We start from the raw sequence: 27957 nt of genomic DNA on the forward strand, positions 1-27957 counted from the left end.
AAATTACAAATATTGATAAATAAAAGCTCTTTGGAATCTTCAATCATCTTGGTGGGTGTAAAGGGTTCCAAGATAATAAAGTTTGAGAACCACCAATGCCCCTGTCTCCCTGCCAGGTATAAGAACTCCTGTTTGCCACATTTGACAACAGGCGATTAGAGAATTGGGCAGATCTTATTTGAAAGATAACTTGTCTTGGTTGCAAAAATTATTTGCTTCAAGATAAATCTATAGCTTTTAGTCAGGACATCATTTAGAAATGGAGCAAATGTTAATACAAGATTTCTTTTTCTTGATGAAAATAGCACAGTCCTAGAAAAGGAGAAGCATAGTCATGGAAATGACTTGGAGTAGTGCCTAGTATAAAAGTAAGCCCTTAAAATAGGTAGTAATTACTATGTTATTATTAGACTATGGCAGTCCTTATTTATCTAACAAATATTTACTGAATGCCTACTAAAGCCAGGCTCTATGCATCAGCATTGAGGATTCAATAATGAGCAAAACACTGCCTGTCCTCAAGGAGTTTATAGTCAAGTAGTGGATTCAGTAGAATAATGACATAAAGAAATACATAATTACGAATTGTGGTAAAAGTTTTAAAACAAGTGATGGACATATGAGTGCATAAAGGAGATTTGACCTGATTTTCAGAATCAGATAATAAGACTTCTCTGAGAAAGTGACAGTTGAACTGCAATTTAAAAAATGAGCAGGAGGTAAGGAGACACAAGAGAGAAACAGCATTCAAAGCCCCTTAAGGTAGAATGATGAGAGGCCAGTGCGGCTGGAGTCCACAGAGCCCAAGCCACATTGGGGCTTTATATGCTTTGCAAGTATATTAGACCTTTATCATGTGGTCAGGGGGGAGCCATGGGAATATTTAGGAGCGTGGGGTGTGACAGAACTAGATTTGCACTTTCAAAAAGATCTCTGGCATTTGGAACATAGTGGAACAAGGGAGAAAAATGGAGACTATTCACACAACGACGGCATATCCAGGTGAAAGATGATGGAAGCTTGGAACAGAGTAATGGCGGTGGAAGCCCAAAGAAGTGGATGAATTTGGGATGTATTTTTGCAAGTAAGGCCCAAAGAACCTGGTGATTAATTGAAAGTTTAACTAGTACAGTTATTGTACAAAAGGGGTAGTTGCAAAGTCTCCCCCCTTTTCCCTTGACACAGATCCAAAGGCCCAAAGTGATGCCCGGGGCCTTTCTTGTATTAGCCAGGGCAAACCGCGCATACAAAGCCTGGGGACTCACTGGACTTTATCCTCTGGAGGCCAGTGACGTGGAACCACACCGTTTCCTGGGCAACACCATTGTCGGGCTCTCCGGGCGGGGGAGGGGTAACTAAGGACAACGGCTGGATGAGAACTCCGGAAGAGAGGCCAAGTCAGAGAGGGAAAATGCGCAGCACGTGTCACAGCCCAGGCCAACGCGGGTGATTCGAGGGCTCAGCGCGAGGAGAGAGCGGAGGGCGGGAAGGGCCGGAGAATGCGCCTGTGATTGGAGGGCCGGGGGGATCGGGACGCTTGTGATTGGGCGAGGCCAAGACGGAGGGCCGCTTTTTGAACCGCGTAGGGTTCTGGGTAGCAAGGGCCTTGGAAGGGTCTTAACCGAAAGGGGTAGGGGGAAGGTCGCCAACAAACGGCTGAGCTCACAATCCGGGCTGGGACCAGGCCGGGGCGTCCCCCTCCCCCCATGGAGAGAGCCAGGCCAGAGCCGCAGCCTCAGCCGCGCCAACTGCCACGGGCAACCCCGCCGCGCCCGCTCCGCCCTGCTCCTCCCCAGCTGCCGGTCGAGGGCGCCTCCTTTAGGGCTGAGGCCGCGGAGCTCCCGCCGTCGCCGCCCACCCCGTGCGCGGCCGCCATTGCGACCGTGGCCTCGTCGTGCAGGGAGGCCCAGGCGTCGGGTGTACAACCCGCGGCACGGCGGCTGCTGCAGGTGAAGCCGGAGCAGGTGTTGCTGCTGCCGCCTGGGCCACCACTGGCTCAGGCCCGGGACGAAGGCGTCGTCGCTTCTCCCGCGCAAGCACGGCTGCTGCAGCTGAGGCCCGAGCTGCTGCTGCTGCCACCGCCGCCGCCCGCGTCCGACGGCGCCCCCTGCAGACCCGAGTTGCATCCAGTGCAGCCCCGGGCGCTGCACGTCAAGGCCGAGAAGCAGGAACAGGGGCCCGGCTTGGATCCGTCGGCGGGGACGCGAAGGCCTGTGGAGGCGGGCCCTAGAGCCTCCAGGGCGGCCAAGGTGGAAGGCCCGGGGCCAGCTCTCGACTGGCGCCGAGGGGACGAGAAGAAGGGCAAGTTGGAGGCGGAGGAGGTCATAAGGGACGTGGCGAAAGGCGGGGAAGGCAAAAACCTGGCGACCATCAGAGAAGGAGTCATCAAAACGGAGGAGCCCGAGAGACTCCGCGAGGACTGCAGGCTGGGCACGGAGCCCGCGTCCAATGGCCTGGTCCATGGCAGCAGGGAAGCCATCCTAGCCCAGCCATCCAGTGCCTTTGGGCCACACCAGCAAGACCTCAGGATCCCTTTGACTCTCCACACGGTCCCCCCTGGGGCCCGGATCCAATTTCAGGGACCTCCACCTTCAGAGCTGATACGGTTGACCAAGGTCCCCTTGACACCAGTGCCTATTAAAATGCAATCTTTACTGCAGCCTTCTGTAAAAATTGAAACCAAAGATGTCCCGCTCACCGTGCTTCCCTCAGATGCAGGTATTAGACGGCAGGGGAATCTGGTTTTCAAACTTCGTCTGTGTTGCCCCATAGCTGACATGTCAGCAGTTCAGAAGCCTAAACTAGAAAAATAAAATCATGGAACTGATTCATTACAGGGCAGAGTCTGCACAGGTATCACTTCCAATTGACTTGTACATATACCAGTAAAATACACTAACATGTTCCAAGATTCCCAAACATTTTTAAAAAAATCTATTTTAAGGCCCAGTGAATGATGAGATTTAGAGGCGACTAATGTTTATACACAAAATAGAAATATTCTCACTATAAACACAGTTATTTCAACCCTCAGTTTCTATGCTACACTTTATTATAGTAGTTCAATATTTTTACGTGTATCAAGAAGAAAAAGAAATTTTTAAAGATTTTATTTATTTGAGAGAATGAGAAAGAAAGAAAGCACAAACGGAGGGAGGGGCAGAGGGAGAGGGAGAAGCAGACTCCCCTCTAAGCTGGGAGCCAGACCTGAGATCCAGACCTGAGCCAAAGGCAGACGCTTAAACGTCTAAGCCACCCAGGCGCCCCAAGAAGAAAACTTTAAGTCTTGTTTAATGAAAAAATGTTTATAATCAAACAGGAGAGTTTATACTGAATTTGGAGGTAATTTGTCATCTTTAAAAATGAATAGTAAACATTTTTCTAAGAGAAAACAGTACATGATTAAATGTAACACTTTAGTATTCTAAAAGCTAAGGATTTATAGAAATATAGAAAATGAAAATACTGTAGAATAAGCTAGAAATTGTTTTAAAAAATGTAGTTAGCAGTAACAACTACAAATATTTTATTGCTATCCATTATTTATGAATATATAGTTAGAAAATTCTTATTTTAAGATTTAATTCAGATAATTTTATGCCAATTAATGTCATGGAAAATCATATCAGTTCATATTTTCATTAACTTTTATATTTACTGTTTTCTTATTTTCCTTACTGACCCTTTATCTCCATCTCACCCTCTTGCTTTTATAAACTTCATTTTCTAAAGGAAAGGGAAAGCTTTCTATATAATACTTATTCAATCCTTTGTGCATTTTAAAAACTCATATATCAAGTAACTAAAATAAAGAGAAACAGTAGAAGTTTACAGACAGTTGTTTTTGATGAATTAGGTAAGAGATGTGAATTTAGCTACCTTTATTGTAATTTCAACTTGTTCTGGGACTCTCAAAAAGTCACTTTTATTATTTTTCTTTTATTTTTTCTCCCAGGACATAGGGTTAGTGTCAATGACCCACCTTGGCAAGAGCTTCACCTTCATAATGAAATAGAATATAGTATTATATTATAAATATTTTTACTTGAACAGACACTACAGGGGCATGTAAATGAGTTCCTTTAAACGTTTAGGGAACACCTAGCTAGTGCTAGGATTATAGTCATGAATAAGTCGTAGTTTCTGTCCCCCAGTAATAGAATATTTTTAATGGGAAAGAAACTAAATTAATTACTGGTAGAGATATTACCAAAGCCCAAAGAAGTAATAAGCCAACAGTTTACTTTGTCTTCAACATTATTACTCGTACAATATCTTCAACAATATTATTCTTTTTGAGGAAAAGAAGAGTCATTCTAAGCTATAGTTTAGAATGCTGAGTTCAGGGGTTATGAGGCATTCTGGAATACTGACAGTTCTTTGACTATATTTTCTCCAGTTAAAAAATAAATATAGATGAAGGTGCACTTCACTTTAACATTATGTGTGTGTGTGTGTGTGTGCGTGTGTGGCACATTAATTCAGTCTCTTAATTTTTGTCATGTAGGAATACCAGATACTCCTTTCAGTAAGGACAGAAATGGTCATGTGAAGCGACCCATGAATGCATTTATGGTTTGGGCAAGGATTCACCGGCCAGCACTAGCCAAAGCTAACCCAGCAGCCAACAATGCAGAAATCAGTGTCCAGCTCGGGTTAGAGTGGAACAAACTTAGTGAAGAACAAAAGAAACCCTATTATGATGAAGCACAAAAGATTAAAGAAAAGCACAGAGAGGAATTTCCTGGTAATCAAATGAAATAAACAAAACTTCTTTCTAATTTCTTTTAAATTTATTTAGGTAAAGATTAGGTTAGGTTAAGGATGAAAGACAAAAATGCATTTTTTTTCTAATCTGATATGTACAATAAAGAGAATAATGGCTAATATTATAGTAATGATTGAGTTGATACATGGCATACGTTTTCTTAAATAGAACCAAGTAGAGGAATATCTGGTCTTATATTTGCCAACTAATAACAAACCAGGGGACATAATTTTAGTGTGGTTTCGATTAAATATACAGATATGAACTTAATAAAGGTGAAACTCCAGAGTTCCAGGCTACAATTTTACAAATACACTAGAAAATGAAGAGTTCAAATCATAGCAACAGAAACAAATATGCATCATACACTTAAAGACAATGAGAATGCAGGGATTGACACCATGCTCCATTTTAATGTTATATGGTTATGAGAACATAATTATGTCTTCTAACTGCCAAATTTATCCTCATCATGATGTAGTTTGAAACAATTTCTGACTTACTCCCCAGCCATGAGGACATTTAGATTAAGCTTGGGTAAAAGCAAAGTGTATGGCCAATATGATCATGCATGATGGGAAAAGAGTTATTTTTTTCTAAAATATGAGCAGAAATGTTTTGGGTGTCAGAGGCAACAGTTACAGAGAACCAGTGATTCCCCTGGTTATACAGTGGCTACAAACTGTTAAACTCCACTCTTCTGACTTTGGAAGGAAATTGGGTTGTTTGTGGACTTGGGATTGCCAAGTTTAGGAGAGTGATTCTTCCTAAGCCAGGTATAAAAATAGTGACTGGTCATTAGTGACCATTCCATTGTAAGATAGAGACAGTAATATCTCATAGAAAGTGAGGGAACAGGAGATGAATAATATCTTACAGGGGCATTATTTTATAAGTAAAGGAAAAGCTTTGGGATTCAAACTCAATGTCTTTAATGTTGATTTTACAATGGGTTCAATATGTGTCTTTGGTTATAAGACATTTGCCCTAACTCTTCCTTTGAATCATGGGTTACAATATTGACCACTAGTTAGGAGCTCTATGGGTATTAAAATGCACAGAAATCACATAATTAAGTTAGAAAAGACACTTTAGACAATAACTTATTTTTTTAATTTAGAAGTATTTTGGATTCTTTATTGTGAAAAAGAACTATTTAAAGGCTAAATAGGGTCTTTATGTTCAAATTAAAAATTGCTTATCTTCTTCTATAGGTTGGGTTTATCAACCTCGTCCAGGGAAGCGAAAACGCTTCCCTCTAAGTGTTTCCAATGTATTTTCTGGCACCACACAGAATATCATCTCTACAAATCCTACAACAATATATCCTTATCGCTCACCTACCTACTCTGTGGTAATTCCCAGCCTACAGAACACCATCACTCATCCAGTTGGTGAGTTTGTTTTATTGTAGATTATGAATTTTTAATAGGTGTATGAAAATTTTACCTTAAGTTGAAATTTTGTTTCTGTTAGCTTAAGAATTTTTAGAACAACAATATTAAGGAAAAAAATCAAGAAGAAAGTAAAAACATGAAATTGGAGAAGGAAAAATTTCAGAGCTTGCTATGTACTGTATCATCCTAGCACATTTTTATCTCATTAAGTCAATCTAGCAATGTAGTTTGGTATTCTCCCTTGTTTTGGTGAATATTTCCAACTCAGATGTTTTCTCAGTCTATAGTATATTCCACTGCCATATTTGCATCCCTACCTACCTACCCCCATTACCTAATGTTTATTAAGTACCAAATATAGGTCAAACTCTGTGTTTGAGACAGAATACAAAGGTATCTTTACAGTCTCCTATCAAAGAGCTTATATGGTAGTTTAGAAAGGATAGATACCAATTCAAATAATTTTACTATTTCTTTGATAAAATCTATAGTACCTTGTCTGTTATTATTTCTACAACCAATGCATTATGTTCATTCTGTCTTTCACATTTAATGCCACATCCCAAGCTCTTCTCCTATTTCTTGTTTCCAAAAGTGATTACAGCATGATAGTCCAGAATTCTTTTTAGATATCTTTCTTTTATCAAATGTCTTTGATGCTGGTTATGCCAGCATTTTCATTTTATATTAAATATCAAATTTGTTTATTTTAAAGTCTTCCAGAACTCTGGTGGAAGCTATATTTATTTTAGTCTGGCTTTTAAATGTCACTTTATACATATATGAATTTTCTGGTGAATTATTTTGTTCTCTACATTTTATCTCTAAAGCCCAAAATTGGTTTGCCTTATTATACTGTTACTCAGTTGACATCTTTCATTCTTCTGAATTCATACATTTTCTCTAAATTTTTAATTAAAAAAGTTTACTACTATTTCAGTTGTTTGGTAGTAGACATATGGTGCCTCTTCGGTTTACCCACCTCTTCTTGTTTAACTGAAACAAACAGAAAACCTACATTTTTCTGTACTATTGTAATCCAAAAAAAGCTGGTCTTCTCTTTGCCTTAAGATCTATTCCAGCAAAGTAGCATGTCCATGAGAAACAGAAATCCGGCTCAAAAATTCCTTGAAAAGTGATATAGCTCTTTATTGTAGGTTTTCTTGAGGGGGCAGGGAAGGAAGAATCACATGGTTCAACACACAGTAAGTCATCTTGGGGCTCCTCATTATCGTTTTCTCTCTCCAAAGTCCCACTTTTTTTTTTTTTAATCAGTTGCCTGTTTGTCCCAATTCTCCATTTCCCATCTCTGTCTCTATGTCTCTGCCTGTTACTCTATTTCTCCTCCTCTCCTTCTGTCTCTGCCTCTTTTTCTCTTTGTTCAGCCACATGCTGGTCCTTCTCTCCTTACTACCTCCATATAGCTTTTTCTTTTAGAGAAATTTGGTCTGTCCTCAGTTTCTGCCATTCTTCACTCCTTCGCTATTTATCCCAGTCACACAACAAAAGCCTCGGTGCACCCTCTGTCCAGTCAGCACAGGCAGTGAATTCTTTCCCTTTGGGAGAGGTGGTGGGAGGGTATTGAAAATTAATAACTTTTTTTGTTCCTGTCATACTATACTATAGATCTAGAATTCTGCTCTTTATCTCATGTAATGATTAGATTATGCTAGCTGCTTTACAAGCACCTAAACATAATGGTTTAAACAGAATTATGGTTTATTTTTATCCATTTAAAGTCTAAAATAGGTATTTCTAGTCAGTGTATGGCTCTCTTTGAAGGGGTGACTCATGGGCACAGACTTCTTCCACCCTGTGGCACTGCCATCTTTAATATGTGGCATCCAAGGCCACTGGACTAGTGTGCATGAACTTGCAGAAGGGGAAAGAGCTTGGAAGATAATGCATGAAAGGTTTTCTGAGGCCAGTCACCGAAGTGGTGCACATCTCTTGTAGCTTCCATTGGGTAGCTCTTGGACCCATGGCAACTCCTCTGACTGCAAGGGAGGCTGGGAAATGTAATTTAGCTATGTGCTAGAAGGAGAGAAAACAGGTGACTGGCTAGTCTTTTCCATACATTATCTAAAGTTTGATACATTAGAGCTCTACCTTTCCCACAAGTCTTCTCTCTTCACTGACAGTTTATGGAGATGACTCAATGTTGCAGACTTTAACTTCCTGCTTAGCAACCAGAATTTCGACATTTAGGACATCTTCCTTATACTTCTATATAACTCTCTATGCATGCATTTTATTTTTAACCTCAGACCAAAACAGTGCCTGACATATGTTAGTTACTTGGTGAATACTGAATTAAAGGAATGCATGATTTATCATCTCATGCCTCACACTGCTTTTTTTTATAGAAGTATCTTTGGTTAAAAAGAACATTTCATGTCAGCTAAAAGATGAGTCCTTCCTTCTTCAGTAACTGAAATAATATCAGTTGGTCTGTATAGCTCCTTTACTTTGCCTGGGAAGATCATACTTCTTTACTGAGGACTAAGAGCTTCTTGAACTAGCTATAGGGAAGCAAAACCTGTGTCAGAGGAAGATTTTAGGAGCAGATGTCTTGAGTGCAGTGATAATTCAATTACAAATCAGCCTGGCTTCATAGTTGTTTAGAGAAGGGAGTTTTCTTTATACCAGATCAGTGGTAAAAGTACTATCAGATATAGATTTTTATTTGTTAGGGTTTTTTTTTCCATCTAGTCATAGCTTTCTTAACTATTATTAGCCAAGTTCTGTGCCAAAAACTGGGATGCAGACATGAATGAAAGTGTTCCTGCTCTCAAGCTTCCAGTTTTGTGATTGCGGTAGGGGTGGCAGACAAGCAAATATCAGAGGTTTATAATATTTCATGGTAAGTTATAGATTTACATGTTCTGAGGGAACATGGAAGAGGGAGATTACTTTATGCCTGATCAATCAGGAAAAGCCTAGGGCCTGTGCCTCGCAGATGGGAGGGCACATAACCCTATCAACTACGAGCACCAGGACAGCTTCACTTACACCCTGCCCCTGTGTTATCTGTGCTTCACTGGCTCAGGGGCCATCTTTGAAACAGATAGATTAACAGATAATTACCAGATCATTAGTAACAGATAATTAGTAACAGATAAATACCTACCTGCAGGTTTAAGAGGAGTATTATATGCCTCATCTGGAGAGAAAGAAGGAAGGAAAGGCCTTCACTGGGCAAGGCTAAGAGAAGATCCACATTCCTTTCAGCCTCTCACAGAGACATGTTTCTAATCATAGAGTCTGTTCTTGGACTCCATCTTCTATATTAACAGAGATCTAACTGCACTGGAATAAACCAGATCATGACTCTCTTGCCATGGCTTCTCTCTGTATTTCTTTGGAAAAGTTTAATTAAGTTTAGGCTAAATGTGTCATTTGAATAACTTGGTAACTCAATTAGTAGTCCTCTCTTGTTCAAGAACACGATTGTTTCACCTACCTATAAAATTCTGCCATATTTGTTATGCCTCGCTGCAATAATACTACTTTCATATCTGTCACAAATTGTTGACCTGTGACAAGTCCTCTTCTCACCTGGGAATTTCCTTCTGTAATCACATTGACATTGAATGCAATAAAGCAAAATAATTTTACTGATTGTTTATTTTTTCAATCAAAAAATTAAATGTCATTTTAATGTCAGATTAATATAGAGAAGTATATGGGATAGTAGTAAAATGACCCATACACTTCCCTGAAACCTCAATATTCAAAGTAAGGTTAATATATTTACACAATAGAAAATTTAACAGTACCAATAGATGTATAATAAAAGTCTAGCTTTTCTTTTTGCCACATTGCCCTGTCTCTTCTCCCAGATGATTGTTCCTTAAAAGTAACCACTATCTGTAGTTTCATATTATTTTTTTAAAGAAATATTTATATATATGCATTAGCATCTGTATGTATTCATCTTTCACTCAATCACTCAATTTTATTCATTTATTTATCCATTCAGAAATATTTGTTGGGTGCCTGGGTGGCTCAGTCATTAAGCATCTGCCTTTGGCTCAGGTCATGATCCCGAGGTCCTGGGATTGAGTTCCACATTGGGCTCCCTGCTCTGTGGGAAGCTTGCTTCTCCCTCTCTCACTCCCCCTGCTTGTGTTCCTGCTCTCATTGTCTCTGTCTCTGTCAAATAAATAAATAAAATCTTAAAAAAAAAAAAATATTTGTTGAGGACCTATTCTGTGCCATACAGAATTTTGAGCCCTGGAGATACAGCAGAGAGCAAAACAGAATAGGTCTCTCCTCTCATGTCACTTAGAATCTAGATGGGAAAGAGAGACAAAAAATGTAAAATAGGTAAACAAAATGATTTTGATTTGTTCAAATACTATAAAGGAAATAGAGTAGTGTGATGTGGTAATGTTAGTAGGTGAGGTGGTTAGTGAAGGCTTCTGATTGTACAGCTTATTAAATTCTGAAAAAAGAAAAACATGGAGCAACTCAATTAATGTCAGACCTATGCTATTTTTATTTCTAAAGGTGATGCCCCACCTGCCATCCAGCTGCCCACACCTGCAGTCCAGCGCCCAAGCCCCATCTCACTTTTCCAGCCCAGCGTCTCCAGTGCTACCCAGGTGGCCGTCCAGGCTCCAAGTCTGCCCCTCTGCCCGGCAGTCCCACCCCAGGGCTTTGCTGGGCCCTCCCAAACAGACACTCATCGGCTGCATTCCGGAGCCAGTCGCTCTGTGAAGAGACCCACTCCAGTCTCTCTGGAGAACACCAACAGGATCCCAACTAGTGCAAGTACTGCCCATGCCAGATTTGTGACCTCAACCATCCAACCTCCCAAGGAGTATCCCAGCGTTTCCACTTGTCCCAGAAGTGCTCCAATCCCCCAGGCTCCTCCTATTCCACACTCACATGTCTACCAGGCTCCTCCCCTTGGCCATCCAGCCACGTTGTTTGGGACACCACCACGATTTTCTTTTCATCACCCTTACTTCCTACCTGGACCTCACTACTTCCCATCAAGGTAAGTGAACATTTTTTTCTTTCACCTAAAGACACATATAGCTAATGCATTTTTACCTATGAAGGTACCCATTTTTTTATTTTAAAAGGGACTTCCTCAATTCTGATTAGAATCTGATTTAGATTAGAGGCTGAATTAGGGGCCAAGCAGTTAACATAAAAACATGAAGGAGGCTAGATGAGGACTGGGAGGGCCAAAGAGAGTTCATGCCCCATCTAATGGGGTAGCTGCTACTGAACTGTAGCTGATTGTTGCCACAAGATAATACAGGCTCCAATGTTATCAGATCTGATTTTTCAGAAAAATCAGTTATAAGGGTCTTTAAGATTATTTAGTTACCCCCCCACCAATATCTTATTGTATAGAGTTGTGTTTCTCAGACTTACTTTTATATGTATATCATTCATATGTGATCTTGTTACAATGCAGGTTCTGAGTCAGTAGGTCTGGGGTAGAGCAGTATCCTATACCAGGGTATAGTAGGCCTGATATTCTGCATTTCTAACAAGTTCCCAAGTGATGCCAGTTCTGTTGGTTTGTAGACCAAACTTTGAATAGCAATGGTATAGAGGAGAGTGTTTAGTCTGAGAGGTTGAATGACTTGTTCAAAGTTACACAGTGGTCTTTTTAACAACAACAAAAATCCCATATAAATTATCAGTAAAAGAATTGATTTTTATAGGAAAGCATCTAGAGAAAACAAATTTGTAACTTTTCATTTTGGAGTGATAGAATTTAGCTTCCTTGCAAACATTCTAATAGAGTATAACTTCTACTTTTCAATTGCTGGTAAGTGTATAAACAGAGATAGTTTCTACTGAGATTGGAATGTTACATGTCTAATACCAATCTTCTATTGTTACTTATTTAGGAAAGTAAAATTACTTCTCACTTAGGCATACCAATAGCTCAAAGAACTTTTCAGGTATATATTATGTTACTTCAGTTCATAATAGGATTGCTTGTTTTAAAGTCCTTAGCCCAGTTTGCCACAACCATTCCCCATTTTATAGCTTAGTGATGGTCAAGGGGATGGTGGCTCATGTTCTGGTGTGACTTTTTGCTGTTGGAGGAGGCATTATAGACCTTTTTTTCCTCAAAGCATTATGGTTGTGCATTTTGACTTAATTTGGTGGCTTCCTGAAGAATTGGTTCAAGGGCTTACCTTTGTTTCACTCAACTCAAAACACTCTCAGGGTTTGAATTGTCTTTCAAGTGGTGTTTGTGAAAAATATTCAAAGGCATATACTACCCTCAGTTTTCTGGTGTAAGGGACAAAAGATGGGGCAAGCAGCAGGCAGACTGAAAAGCCTAGAAGAGACTGGGAAAGGAGGTACATGGGGGAATAAAGACTTTGAAAAGCTCCAGTGTATACTGGGAAATCCAGAATGGCACACACATATCCAGGGCTAGGCACATATTCAGCAAACACCTGGGAAGACTGTAAGCGTTCATCTCTGACTGATCTTTAGGCTCTGTGTAAATAGGAAACCAAGTCTAAGAAAGAACTGTAAACATCCTGGCTAAGCACTGAAGGAGTGCCCCAACTCAGAACCAATCTGCAAAGACTGGTAGGGTGTTTTTTGCTCTCGTTTGTTTTGTTTTAAGGAAAGCTCTGCCAAACCACTAAATTAATGGAACAGACACTTAAATAATCACAAAAGGCAAAGAATAAAGTCCTTACAAAAATAATTTAGAAAAGTCACCAATGAAACACACAAGTACAACTCAAAAAAAGCAACCGTATCGTACCCTGGGGAGGGGCAGAAATCTGATTTTTAGAAATACTACATTATAATACTCAAAATATCCAGTTATCAACAAAAAATTACTAAGCATGTAAGGAAACAAGAAGATATGGTATTTACAAGAAAAAAATTAACAGAAACTATCCCTGAGGAAGCCCAGACATTGGATTTACTAGACAAAGACTTTAAATCAACTGTCTTGAGCTAAAGGGAGATAAAGGAAACCATGGACAGAGAACTAAATGAAACCAGGAGAACAGAGTACCACCAAATAGAGAAGAACATCAATAAAAATACAGAAATTATAAAAAGGAACCAAACAGAAATCCTGGAACTTAAAATTACAGTAACTGAAATGACAAATCACTATGGAGATCCAGCAGCATATTTGAGCAGGCAGAAGAATTAGTGAATATGAAGATAAGTCAATTGAAATCATCCAATCTGAGAAGCAGAAGAAAAATAGTTAAGAAAAGTGAACAGAATCTAAGGGACCTGTGGGACACCATCAGATGTACCAACGTAATCATCAGAGATTCTGGAGAAGAGGTGAGAAAGGAAAGGGCAGAAAGAATATTTAAAGAAATAGTTGCCAAAAATGATCCAGATTTGAAAGAAGATGTGAATCCACGAAGTTCAATGAATACTAACTAGGATAAATTCAAAGAGATCCACACTAAGATACATTATAATCAAACTGTTAAATACCAAAGATGAAGAAAGAATCTTGAGTGCAGCAAGAGGAAAGTGACTTATCTTGTACAGGACATTCTCAGTAAGACTAACAGCCAATTTTGCATCAGAAACCATGGAGGACAGAAGGCAGTGGAATACATAGTGCTGAAAAAAAAAAACCCATCAATCAGGAATTCTATAATTGACAAAGTATCCTTCAAAAATGAGAAATAAAAACCTTCTCAGATAACAAAAGTTGAGGAAGTTCATAACTAGTAGATATATCCTACAAGAAATGCTAAAGGGACTACTTCAGACTGAAATGAAAAGACACTAGACAGTAACTCAAAGCCAAACAAAGAAATAAAGAACTCTAGTAAAGTTTACTATATAGGCAGATATAAAACCCAGCATTATTGTATTTTTGGTTAGTAACTTCTCTTTTTTCCCCTGTATTATTTAAAAGGAAAATACATAAAGCAATTATTATAAATCTATGTCAATGGATACAAAATGCATAAGTATATAATTTATGACAACATAAAGTGGGGATGGTGTTTTATAGAGTTTTCATATGCCAATGAAGGTAAATATCAATTTAAATTAGATTGTTATAAATTTAGGATTTTAACTGTAATCCCCAAGGTAACCATTTAAGAAAATAACTTTAAAAATACACAAAAAGGAAATAGGGAAACAAAATAGAACACTAGAAAAATCCATTAAACATAAAAGAAGACCTTAATGGAAAAACTAAGGAACAACAAAAGAATGACATATAGAAAGCAAATAGCAAAATGGCAAAATAAGTCCTTATCAGTAATCAATTTAAATGTAAGTGGATTAAACTATCTAATTAAAAGCAGAAATTGGCAGAATGTATTAAAAATAGGATCAAAATATATCCCGCCTGCAAAAGACTCACTTTAGATCCAAAGACACAAATAGGTTGAAAAAGAGGAAAAAATAAAAGAAGATATTCCATGCAAATAGTAACCAAAGAGAGATGGGGTGCCTATAATAATATAAGCAAAATAGACTTTATGTCAAAAATTGTTCACAGTAGACAAAGAAGGATATTATATATTGATAAGAGTTAATATATTAAGAAGATAAAGTGATTATAATCATATATGTATGCAACAAAGGGCCCCAAAAGATATGAAGCCAAAATTGCAGAATTAAATGGAGAAATAGATAAATTTACAATAATAGTTGAAGACTTAAGTATTTTTTTGCGATATAACCGACATAAAACATTATATTAGTTTCATGGTACAACATACATTTTTTTTTTTGCTTGTGATGAGAACTTTTAAGATTTACTCTCTCAGCAACTTTCAAATATACAACATGGTATTAACTATAGTCACAATGTTGTACATTATATCTCCAGGACTTATTTATCTTATAACTGGAAGTTTGTAATTTTTGACCACCTTCGCCCATTTGTGCCTATTTCCCACCCCATCCCCCTTCTGGCAACCACTAATCTGTTCTCTATATCTATGAGTTCATTTTTTTTAAGTTCCACATGTAAGTGAGATCATACCAAATTTGTCTTTCTGTGACTTATTTTATTTAGCATAATGTCCTCAAGGTTCATCCATATTGTTACAGGATTTCTTCCTTTTTCTACAGCTGAATAATATTCCATTGTGTGTATGGAACTTCTTCTGCAGTGAACATGGGAATACAGTTATTTTTTTCAAGTTAGTGTTTTCATTTCCTTCAAATAAATACCCAGAAGTGGAATTGCTGGATCATATGGCAGGTCTATTTTCAATTTTTTGAGGAAGTTCATACTATTTCTTATTGTGGCTACACCAATTTACTTTCCCACCAACAGTACACAAGGGTTCCCTTTTCTCCACATCCTGACCAACACTTGTTATTTCTTGTCTTTCTGATAAAACCATTTTAACAGGTGTGAGGTGATGTCTCATTGTGCTTTTTATGTGCATTTTCCTGATAATTAGTGATGTTGAGTACCTTATCATGTACCTGTTGGCCATCTCTATGTCTTCTTTGGAAAAATGTCTATTCAGATCCTGTGCCCATTTTTTAACTGGATTGTTGTTGTTGTTGCTATTGACTTGTATGAGTTGTTTATATATTTTGGATATTAATGCCTTATCAGATATATGAGATGCAAATATTTTCTCCCATTTGGTAGCTTGCTGTTTCATTTTGTTGCTGGTTTCCTTTGCTGTGCAGAAGCTTTTTATTTTGATGTGGTCCCACTTGTTTATTTTCGCTTTTATTGCCTTTTGGTGTCAAGCCCAAAATATCATCAGCAAGACCAATGTCAAGGAGCTTACTGCCTATATTTTCTTCTAGGAATTTTATGATTTGGGGTCTTATGTTCAAGTCTTTACTTTTTAATTTTGGGTTGATTTTTATGTATGGTATAAGATAGGGGTTTCATTATTTCCATGTGGCTGTTCAGTTTTCTTTTTTTTTTTAAGATTTTATTTATTTATTAGACAGAGAGAGAAAGAGAGAGCACAAGTAGGCAGAGCAGCAGACAGAGGGAGAGGGAGAAGCAGGCTCCCAGCTGAGCCGGGAGCCCAATGTGGGACTCGATCCCAGGACCCCAGGATCATGACCTGAGCTGAAGGCAGATGCTTAACTGACTGAGCCACCCAGGCACCCCTCCATGTGGCTGTTCAGTTTTCTTAACACCATTTATTGAAGAGACTATCCTTTCCTGATTGTATATTCTTGACTCCTTTGTAAATTAATTGACCATGTATGTGTGGGTTTATTTCTGGTCTCTCTATTCTTTTCCATTGATCTATATGTCTGCTTTTATGCCAGTACCATATTGTTTTATTATAGCTTTATAATATAGTTTGAAATCAGGGAGTCTAATGCCCCTAGCTTTGTTCTTTCTCAAGATTGCTTTGACTATATAGGGTCTTTTTTTTTTTTTTTAATGTTATGTTAGTCACCATACAGTACATCATGTAATGTTCCATGACTCATTGTTTGCCTATAATACCCAGTGCTCCATGCAATATGTGCCCTCCTTAATACCCATCACTGGGCTAACCCATTCCCCCACCCCCCACCCCTCTAAAACCCTCACTTTGTTTCTCGGAGTCCATAGTCTCTCATGGTTTGTCTCCCCTCTGATTCCCCCCCGTTCATTTTTTCCTTCCTTCTCCTAATATCCTCCATGCTATTCCTTATGTTCCACAAATAAGTGAAACCATATGATGATTGACTTTCTCTGCTTGACTTATTTCATTTAGCATAATCTCCTCCAGTTCCATCCATGTTGATGCAAAAGTTGGGTAGTCATCCTTTCTGATGGCTGAGTAATATTCCATTGTATATATGGACCACATCTTCTTTAACCATTCGTCTGTTGAAGGTTATTTCAGCTCTTTCCACAGTTTGGCTAGTGTGGACATTGCTGCTATGAACATTGGGGTGCATATAGCCCTTCTTTTCACTACATCTGTGTCTTTGGGGTAAATAGCCAGTAGTGCAATTGCTGGGTCATAGGGTAGCTCTATTTTCCAAAGTGGCTGTACCAACTTGCATTCCCACCAACAGTGTAAGAGGGTTCCCCTTTCTCCACAACCTTTCCAACATTTGTTGTTTCTTGCCTTGTCAATTATTTGGGGTCTTTTGTGGTTCTGTACAAATTTTAGGATTGTTTGTTCTATTTCTGTGAAAAATGCCATTGGAATTTTCATAGGGGTTGCATTGAATCTATAGATTGCTTTGGGTAGAATAGACATTTTAACAATTCTTCTTTTGATCCATGAGCACAGAATATCTTTCCATTTATTTATGTTTTCTTCAGTTTCTTTTATCAACATCTTATATTTTTCAGCATACAAGTCTTTCACCTTTCTGGTTAAATTTATTTTTAGGTATTTTATTCTTTTTAAAGCAGTTGTACATGGAATTGTTTTCTTAATTCCTTTTTATAATAATTTATTGTTAGTGTATAGAAATGCAAATGATTTTTGTATAATGATTTTGTATCCTGGAACTTTACTGAATTTGTTGATTAGTTCCAACATTTTTTTCAATGGAATCTTTAGGGTTTTCTATGTATAATATCATGTCAGTCCAATAGAGATAGTTTTACTTCTTCTTTTCCAGTTTGGATGCCTTTTATTTCTTTTTCTTGCCTGATAGCTCTGGCTTGGAGTTCCAATACTATGTTGAATAGAAGTGGCAAGTGTGAGCATCCTTGTCTTACTCTTTCTTTTTTTAAAGATCTTATTTATTCAGAGAGAGAGCGTGAGGGGGAGAGAGCCAGAAGGAGAGGTAGAGAAAGAATCTTAAGAAGGCTCCTTGCTCAGCATGGAGCCTGATGTAGGGCTCAACCCCACAACCCTGAGATCATGACCTGAGCAGAAATCAAGAGTTGGTTGCTTAACTGACTGAACCCCCCAGGTGCCCCTCTTACTCTTGATCTTAGAGAAAAAGCTTTTAGCTTTTCACCATTGAGTATGATGTTAGCTGTGAATACTTTAAATAATAGATAGATCATTCCTCCAAAATGAAGGAAGATTATAAGGAAATAGAAGACTGTACAGCACTGTAAACCAACTGCATAACAGGCATATATAATGCTTCACCCAATGACGGAATATAGATTCTTCACAATTGCACACAATTGCACATAGGAGAGACCATATGTTAGATCACAAAGCAAGTCTCAAAAGTGCTTAAAAAGATTTAAATCATACAAAATTTCTTCTCCAACCATGATAGAATAAAGAAAAATTATAGCTGCAATGACCTACATTCAAAAAGGAAGATCTCAAATCGACAACAACTTTACACTTTAAGGAACTAGAAAAAGAAGAGCAAACAAAGCCTAAAATCTGCAGAAGGAAATGATTAGAGGTAAGTAAAGAATAGAAAAACAAAAGAGCGTTTAATGAAATAAAAGAAAATCAACAAAAGTTAGCTTTTTAAAAAGATCAATTGAATTGATGAAACTTTAGCTAGACTAAGAAAAAAAGAGAAGACATAAATTATTAAAATGAGATGTGAAATTGGGTACATTGCTACCAATTTTACAGAAATAAAAATGATTATCAGAGAATATAGTGAATAATTGTACACCAACCAGTTAGATACCTCGATAAAGTGGACAAATAAGTGAATTACCAAAACTGAGTCAAGTAGAAATAGCAAATCTGAACAGACCTATATTAAGAGATTGAATCAGTAATCAAAAACCTCGCAACAAAGAAAAGCCCTGAGCTAGATAGCTTCATTGGGAATTTTACCAAATATTTAAAGAGGAATTAATACCAATTCTCAAATTCTTCCAAAAAAATATGAAGGAACACTTCTAGAACAAGCATTACTCTGCTACCAAAGCCAGACAAAGATATCACAGGAAAGAATATTACAGACCAATATATCATATGAATATAGTTGTAAAATATGCTCAATAAAATACTAGCAAACTGAATCCAGGAGCATATTAAGAGGATTATATACCAAGACCAAGTGAGATTTACCCCAGGAATGTACATGTGGTTCAACATCTGAAAATCAATGAGTGTAATACACCTTATAAATAGAATGAAGGAACAAAACCACCCGATCATCTCAATTGATGCAGAAAAAAAAGCTTTTGATAAAATCCAACACCTTTTTTATTATAAAAAACAATTCCTGATTTCAAAACTGAATTGTCAAACTAGGAATAGAAGAGAACTTCCTCAACATGATAAAGGGCATCTCTGAACAAAACCCACAGTTAATATCATCTTCATTGATGAAGGACGAAAAGCTTTCCCCCTGAGATTGGGAACCAGAAAAGGACGTCTGCTTTCACAATTGCTATTCAACATTGTACTAGAAGTTCTAGCCAGAGAAATTAAGCAAGAAAAAAAAGACGTCCAAAAAAAGAAATAGAATTATCTCTTTTTGTACATGATCCTATGTATGGAAAATCCTGTATATAGAAAATCCTAAAAAATCCACAGAAGTTTATTAGAGCTAATGATAAGTTGCACGGTATAAGATAAATATACATAAGTCACTTGAATTTTCTATACACTAGTAATGAGCAATCCAAAAAGGAAATTAAGAAAACAGTTCTATTGGATCATAGCAGAAGAGAGGAATAAATGAAACAAGACAAAACCAGAGAGGGAGACAAACCATAAGAGACTCTTAATCTCAGGAACCAAACTGAGGGTTGTTGGAGTAGAGGGGGATGGGAGGGATGGGGTGGCTGGGTGATGGACATTGGGAAGGGGATGTGCTATGGTGAGCGCTATGAATTGTGTAAGACTGATGAATCACAGACCTGTACCCCTGAAACAAATTAATACATTATATGTTAATAAAATGTTAAAAAAGAGTAAAATACCTAGGAATAAATCTAACCAAGGAGAGGTACAAGACTCATAGACTGAAAACTACAAATCATTACTGAAAAAAATTAAAGACCTAAATAAATGCAAATGTATTTTTGTTCATGCATTAGAAGACTTAATATTGTTAAGAAGACAATACTTCCTAAAGTGATTTGCAGAATCAATACAATCCCTCTCAAAAATCCCAATGGCTTTTTTTCACAGAAATGTAAAAGCTGACCCTAAAGTTTATATGGAATTATAAGTGACCCAGAATAGTTTTAAAACAATCTTGAGAAAGGGGAACAAATTTGAGGACTCACAATTCCTGACTTCAAACTTACTACAAAGCTACTATATCAAACAATGTGGTATCAAGAGAATGAAAGACAAGTCACAGACTGGGAGAAAATATTTGCAAAAGATGTATCTGATTAAGGATTGTTATACAAAATGTGCAAGATATTGAATTCTTAAAACTCAACAATAAGAAAACAACCTATTAAAAATGGACGAAATACCTGAACAGACACCTCACCAAAGAACATATACAGATGGCATTTAAGCACGTGAAAAGATGCTTCACATTATATATCTTTAGGGAATTACAAATTTAAATGGGATACTACTACAAACCTATCAGAATTGCCAAAATCCAAAATATGGACAACACCAAATACTAGTCAGGATGTGGAGCAAAGGAAATTCTAATTCATTCCTAGTGGGAATGCATAATGGTACAGTCACTTTGGAAGACAGTTTGGCAATTCCTTATAAAACTAAAAATACTCTTACCATATGATCCAGCAATCATACACCTTGGTATTTACCACACACACAAAAAAAGAAAACTTGTGTTTACACAAAAACCTGCACACAGATGCTTATAGCAGTTTTATTCATAGTTGCCAGAACAGAAGCAATCAAGATATCCTTCAGTAGGTGAATAGATAAACTGTGGTACGTATAAACAGTGGAATATCACTATATTAATATAATATAATTAAAATTAATATATACTGAAAAGTAATGAACTATCAAGCCATGAAAAGACATGGAGGAGACTTACATGCATACTACTAAGTGAGAGAAGCAATGAATAGCATTATAGTTTTGCCTTAGTTACCATCTTTTTTTTAAAGATTTTATTTTTTTATTTGAGACAGAGAGAATGAGAGAACACGAGAGGGGGGAGGGCCAGAGAGAGAAGCAGACTCCCTGCTGAGCAGGGAGCCCGATGTGGGACTCGATCCTGGATTTCCAGGATCATGACCTGAGCCGAAGGCAACTGCTCAACAGACTGAGCCACCCAGGCATCCCAGTTACCATCTTGTTACAAAAATTTTTATATGCAAAGCAGAATAGCATATTGAATCCCATTATATCAACAATTATCAGCAATTTAGCTATTCTTAGTTCATTTATTTCTTTTACCCTCTTTCAAGCTCCTCTTGACAGATCTTTTAAGTTGGTAGAACAGGTGATATTATCTCTGTTTTTTTTTATAGAAGGAGCCCAAAGCTCAGAAAAATTTAGGTTTATTTAAGGTTACCAGGTTTTTAAGTGGCAGAGCTAGAACTAGTACACAGGTAGTGTGGCATGGTAATTAGGAGAACAAGTTCTAGAGTTAGCTTGCCTCATTCTATTTCACTACTTGCTAATTATATGACTTTGGGCAAGTTACTCAATCTCTTTAAGATTCTCTTCCCTCGGGGTGCCTGAGTGGCTCAGTTGTTAATCGTCTGCCTTCGGCTCAGGTCATGATCCCAGGGTCCTGGGATCGAGCCCCACATCCGGCTCCCTGCTCCGCGGGAAGCCTGCTTCTCCCTCTCCCACTCCCCCTGCTTGTGTTCCCTGTCTCACTGTGTCTCTCTCTGTCAAATAAATAAATAAATAAAATCTTTAAAAAAAAAAAAAGATTCTCTTCCCTCATCTGTAAAATGGAGATATAGTATCTGTCTCGTATGGTTGTTCTAAAGAATAATTGAGATAACACATAAACTTCTTAGCTAATGCTTAGAGAATATAGTAAATGCTTATTACATGTTGGCTAATATTATCATTCTAATAATTCTAATTGATGCTTTTCCCATTACACCACAGTGCTTCTAAATGTATTCATTTTCATCCATGCAATCCTCTAGGATTACTCTGATCTTAACTGATCTGTTTTCTGAATATAACATGTTTTTACCATACCTATATAGCCATGAAATGTTTGCAGTTTACATTATAGACTTTAGCACATGTCTAGTATATACCTAGATTCTAGATCTTTTTTTAAAATTAAATTCTCCACCAAGTCTGTGTAGTATCTTGCCTACATTGAGTCCTGAAAACAGATAGTGGGTCCAGTGTTTCTAGCTGAAGTGAGGGCTTTGTGCAGGAGAGCTATCTGTGTAATTCAGTGGGTGGAGGACCTGAGGGTAAAAGAGCCACAGGAGAAAAGTCATACTAGCCAGAAGGATAATGTGTTCCGGATGTATGTGTTATATTAAAAATGCCTCAAGGAAGATACGGCAATAGGAAAGGAAACCTGAGACATTTTGGAAATTTAGCCTCATTATTGTGATATTTAACATGGGCAAGGCCCCCAGCACTTGGGAGATTTGGGGATGGGATGCCAAACCACTTGAGATACCCCATATTTTAAAAGAGTTTGAGATAATAGTCTAGTATGTCAATCGTACTTATGTTTTTAAAGGGAAGATAACAAAGTTGACCTTTTTTTAAAAAAAAATGTGGGAGCATGAAGTGAAACCCTCAACTTGTAGGTTTTGCTGAATGTGGTTATTATATTTATGTTATCTGTCACTAGATGGAGTCCATGAGCCCAGGGAACTCTTGCTTGGACTTTTGTGTACCCCTTCCTATGATTCCCATTCTGTGCCTTTGAAAGGGAGAATACTCTAAAAAAAAATTAACAAATGGGCTTGGATGGCAGAATTTTTAGATTTGCTTTAAAAAAGCAGTTTGTTAAACAGCAAAATAATCTTTTCAATTGTTCACATTGCAAAAACTTTATTTGGAAAAGATCTTTAAAACCACAGTTTAAGGGCGCCTGGGTGGCTCAGTTGGTTAAGCAACTGCCTTCGGCTCAGGTCATGATCCTGGAGTCCCGGGATCGAGTCCCACATCGGGCTCCCCCCTCTCATGTGCTCTCTCTCATTCTCTCTGTCTCAAATAAATAAATAAAAATCTTTTAAAACAAAACAAAACAAAAAACCCCCCACAGTTTAATATCCATTCTAAATCTTTCTGAAAGGAAGAAAGTTTTTAATTTAACTTATTATGGAGAGTCAATTAAAAAGTTAAGTTGTTATCCTCTGTTCCAGTGCCACAGCCCCCCTGCCCAGGAACTCTTTTTTTTTTTTTTTTTTTTTTTTTAGTATAGTTGACACACAATGTTATATTAGTTTCAGATGTACAACATAGTGATTTGGTAAGTTTATACCTTATGCTAGGTTCATCGTAAGTATAGCTACCATCTGTCCCCATACATTTTTATTACAATATCATTGACTATATTCCTTATGCTATACCTTTTGTTCCTGTGACTTATTTACTTTATAACTAGAAGACTATATCTCCCACTCCCCTTCACTCATTTTGCCCAAACTCCCACCCCTGTCTCTTCTGGCAAACATCAGTTTGTTCTCTGTATTTATAGTTCTGATTCTGCTTTTTCTTTATTTTTTTAGATTCCACTTACAAGTGAAATCATATAGTATTTGTCTTTCTCAGTCTGACTTATTTCACTTAGCATGATGCCCTCTAGGTCTATTTATGTTGTCACAAATGGCAGAATCTCATCCTTTTTTATGGCTGCATAAATTTCCTCTGTGTGTGTGTGTGTGTGTGTATAAAACACATCTTCTTTTTTTAATTAACATATAATGTATTATTGGTTTCAGAGGTACAGGTCTGTGATTCATCAGTCTTATATAGTAACCAGTGCTCATTACAATACATGCCCTCCTTAATGTCCATCACCCAGTTACCCCATCCCTCCACCCTCCTCCCCTCCAACAACCCTTAGTTTGTTTCCTATGATTAAGAGTGTCTTATAGTTTGTCTCCCTCTCTGGTTTCGTCTTATTTTATTTTTCCCTCCCTTCCCCTATGATCCTCTGTTTTGTTTCTTAAATTCCACATATCAGTGAGATCATATAATTGTCTTTCTCTGATTGACTTATTTTGCTTAGCATAATACCCTCTAGTTCCATTCACATCATTGCAAATGGCAAGATTTCATTTTTTGATGGCTGAGTAATTTCCATTATATATATACACCACATCTTCTTTATCCATTCATCCATTTATCCATGGACATCTAGGCTCTTTCCATAGTTTGGCTATTGTGGACATTGCTGCTATAAACATTGGGGTGCAGTTGCCCCTTTGGATCACTACATTTGTGTCTTTGGGGTAAATACCCAATAGTGCAGTTGTCGGGTCATAGGGTAGCTCTATTTTCAACTTTTTGAGAACCTCCACACTGTTTTCCAGAGTGGCTGCACAAGCTTGCATTCCTGCCAACAGTGTAGGAGGGTTCCCCTTTCTCTGCATCCTTGCCAACATCTGTCATTTCCTGACTTGTTAATTTTAGCCATTCTGACTAGTGTGAGGTGGTATCTCATTGTGGTTTTGATTTGTATTTCCCTGGTGCTGAGTGATGTTGAGCATTTTTTCATGTGTCTGCTGGCCATTTGGATGTCTTCTTTGCAGAAATATCTGTTCATGTCTTCTGCCCATTTCTTGATTGGATTCTTTGTTCTTTGGGTGTTGAGTTTGATAAGTTCTTTATAGATTTTGGATACTAGCCCTTTATTTGATAAGACATTTGCAAATATCTTTTCCCATTCTGTTAGTTGTCTTTTGGTTTTGTTGACTGTTTCCTTTGCTGTGCAAAAGTTTTTTATCTTGATGAAATCCTAGTAGTTCATTTTTGCCTTTGTTTCCCTTGCCTTTGGAGACATGTCTAGCAAGAGTTGCTGTGGACATCCCTGTTGTGTTTCTGACCTTAGGGGAAAAGCTTTCAGTTTTTCCCCATTGAGAATGACATTTGCTGTGGGCTTTTCATATGTGGCTTTTATGATATTGAGGTATGCTCCCTCTATCCCTACACTGTGAAGAGTTTTAATCAAGAAAGGATGTTGTACTTTGTCAAATGCTTTTTCTGCATCTATTGAGAGAATCATATGGTTCTGGTCCTTTCTTTTATTTATGTAGTGTATCACATTATTTGATTTACAGATGTTGAACCACCCTTGCAGCCCAGGAATAAATTCCATTTGGTCATGGTGAATAATCCTTTTAATGTACTGTTGGATCCTATTGGCTAGTATCTTGGTGAGAATTTTTGCATCCATGTTCGTTAGGGATATTGGTCTTTAATTCTTTTTTTTTGTTGGGGTCTTTGGCTTTGGGAGCAAGGTAATACTAGCCTTATAGAAAGAGTTTGGAAGTTTTCCTTCCATTTCTATTTTTGGAAACAGCTTCGGAAAAATAGGTATTAATTCTTCTTTAAATATTTGGTAGAATTCCCCTGGGAAGCCATCTGGCCCTGGGCTCTTGTTTGTTGGGAGATTTTTGATTACCACTTCAGTATCCTTGCTGCTTATGGGTCTGTTCAGGTTTTCTGTTTCTTCCTGTTTCAGGCTTGATAGTTTATATGTTTCTAGGAATGCTTCCATTTCTTCCAGATTGCCTAATTTGTTGGCATATAGTTGTTTATAATATGTTCTTATAATTGTTTGTATTTCGCCAGTGTTGCTTGTGATCTCTCCTCTTTCATTCATGATAAAAGACATCTTCTTTATCCATTCATCTATTGATGGACACTTAGGTTGTTTCCATCTCTTAGCTATTATAAATAACACCACAATAAACATAGGGGTGTGTATATCTTTTTAAATTGGTGTCTTCATTTTCTTTGGGTAAATACCCCATAGTGGAATTATTGGATCATATGGTATTTCTATTTTTAATTTTTTGAGGCACCTCCATGCTGTTTTCCATAGTGGCTGTATCAATTTACCTTCCCACCAACAGTATATGAGGTTCCTTTTTCTCCACATCCCTGTCAACACGTGTTATTTTTTTGTCTTTTTTACTTTAACCATTCTCGCAGGTGTAAGATGATATCTCATTGTGGTTTTGATTTGCATTTCCCTGATTATGAGTGATGTTGAGCATCTTTTCATAGATGGTCTGTTGGCCATCTGTATATCTTCTTTGGAAAAATACCTATTCAGGTCCTCTGCCCATTTTTTAATCAGATTGTTTGTTTTTTGGTGTTGAGTTGTAGAAGTTCTTTTTATATTTTGGATACTATTGGATATGTCATTTGCAAATATCTTCTCCCATTTAGTAGGCTGTCTTTTAGTTTTGTTGATTATTTCCTTTGCTGTGCAGAAGCTTTTTATTTTGATATAGTATCAATCATTTATTTTTGCTTTTGTTTCTCTCGCCTTAGGAGACATATCTAGAAAAATGTTGTTATGACCGACGTCAAAGAAATTACTGATTGTGTTCTCTTCTAGGATTTTTATGCTTTCAGGTCTCACATTTAGGTCTTTAATCCATTTTCAGTTTATTTTTGTGTATGGTGTTCAAAGGTGGCCCAGTTTCATTCTATACATGTAGCTGTTCAGTTTTCCTAGCACCATTTATTGAAGACAGTCTTTTCCCCATTGTATATTCTTGCCTCTTTTGTCATAAATTAATTGACATATAATCATGGATTCATTTCTGGGCTCTCTATTCTGTTCTATTGATCTATATGTCTATTTTTGCACGAGTGCCATACTGTTTTGATTACTATAGCTTTGTAGTATATCTTGAAACATGAAATTGTGATGCCTCCAGCTTTTTTTTTTTTTTTTCTTCTCAAGATTGTGTTAGCTTTTCAGGGTCTTTCATGATTCCACACAAATTTTAGGAATTACTTATTCTAGTTTTGTGAAAAATGCAGTTGATGAGTAGCTATTAATTCCAGCCCAACTATATATCCCTCCCCTGGTACGTTTTGTTTCAAATGCTAGTAAAAACAATTGTTGCACTCCTTACTAAGCATTGATTTTTAACACAATATAACACATGCCTGCATTTCCAAAACCTTAAATGGTGTCATGCAGAAAAGCCCAGATTAGCAATTTTTCTTTATCAAGGTTGTCAAAGGTAAGAAGCCAAGGCTGATACTAGATAATAGCTCTGGTGAGTCACAAGCTTACTTTGCCATTTATTTTATGTTGGGACTTGGTAGTAGTAAAAGAGCAGATGAATACATGAAGTGGTCGCAGAAAGTTATCTTGGGAACTTTCCAGGCCCCAGAGAGGATGCAGTTAAACTTCCTCAATTAGTCTGTATGCAAGGCAGCATGGGGACAAGGTATGATCTAATTCCATTTTTGTCTTTCTGCTACAGCACGTGCCCTTATAGTCGGCCTCCCTTTGGCTATGGAAATTTTCCAAGTTCAATGCCAGAATGCCTTGGTTATTATGAAGACAGGTACCAAAAACATGAGGCTATGTTTTCAGCTTTAAATAGAGACTATCCTTTTAGAGACTACCCAGATGAACGTACGCACAGTGAAGATTCTCGGAGTTGTGAGAGCATGGATGGGACCTCTTACTATAACAGTCATAGCCACAGTGGGGAAGAATACTTAAACCCCATGCCTCAGCTGGACATTGGAGCCTTGGAGAACGTCTTCACAGCCCCAACATCAACTCCCTCTAGCATCCAGCAAGTCAATGTCACTGACAGTGATGAGGAGGAAGAAGAAAAAGTGCTCAGGAATTTATAATTTTAAAACAAATATGCACAGAAAATAAACATTTCTTAAAATATATTCTGGGTCAGTTGGTATGAGAAAAAAAAGCCTAGAATGCTTTGCTGAGAGTTTTCAGCCATGATTTGAGGAATCAGATCAAACGTAATTTATACCTTCATAAAGTTTTGATTAGTGAAACTGGAGTCCTGATGTTTCATCATAGGAATATTTAAGATATGAA

The 27957-nt window shown here is 37.6% G+C and overlaps 1 protein-coding gene across 2 annotated transcripts; it reads left to right on the forward strand.

The window, feature by feature from the left end:
• Window positions 1–1706: 1706 nt before the first annotated feature.
• SOX30 (SRY-box transcription factor 30) lies at window positions 1707–27802 on the forward strand. 2 transcript variants are annotated; one of them, XM_045887583.2, is made up of 5 exons: window positions 1707–2718; window positions 4508–4747; window positions 5983–6162; window positions 10678–11170; window positions 27368–27802. In XM_045887583.2, exons 1-5 carry the CDS (start codon window positions 1707–1709, stop codon window positions 27747–27749), a joined length of 2307 nt encoding a protein of 768 aa, XP_045743539.1. In that variant the 3' UTR covers window positions 27750–27802. The 2 variants fall into 2 exon arrangements, with proteins under 2 accessions (XP_045743539.1, XP_045743548.1); XM_045887592.2 differs by lacking the exon at window positions 10678–11170 and having other exon boundaries at window positions 27368–27614.
• The last annotated feature ends 155 nt before the right edge of the window (window positions 27803–27957 follow it).

This window comes from Mirounga angustirostris, unplaced genomic scaffold (assembly GCF_029215605.1).
Source record: "Mirounga angustirostris isolate CCGP_5_RB_7025 unplaced genomic scaffold, mMirAng1.0.hap1 SCAF_7, whole genome shotgun sequence".
NCBI lineage: Eukaryota > Metazoa > Chordata > Mammalia > Carnivora > Phocidae > Mirounga > Mirounga angustirostris.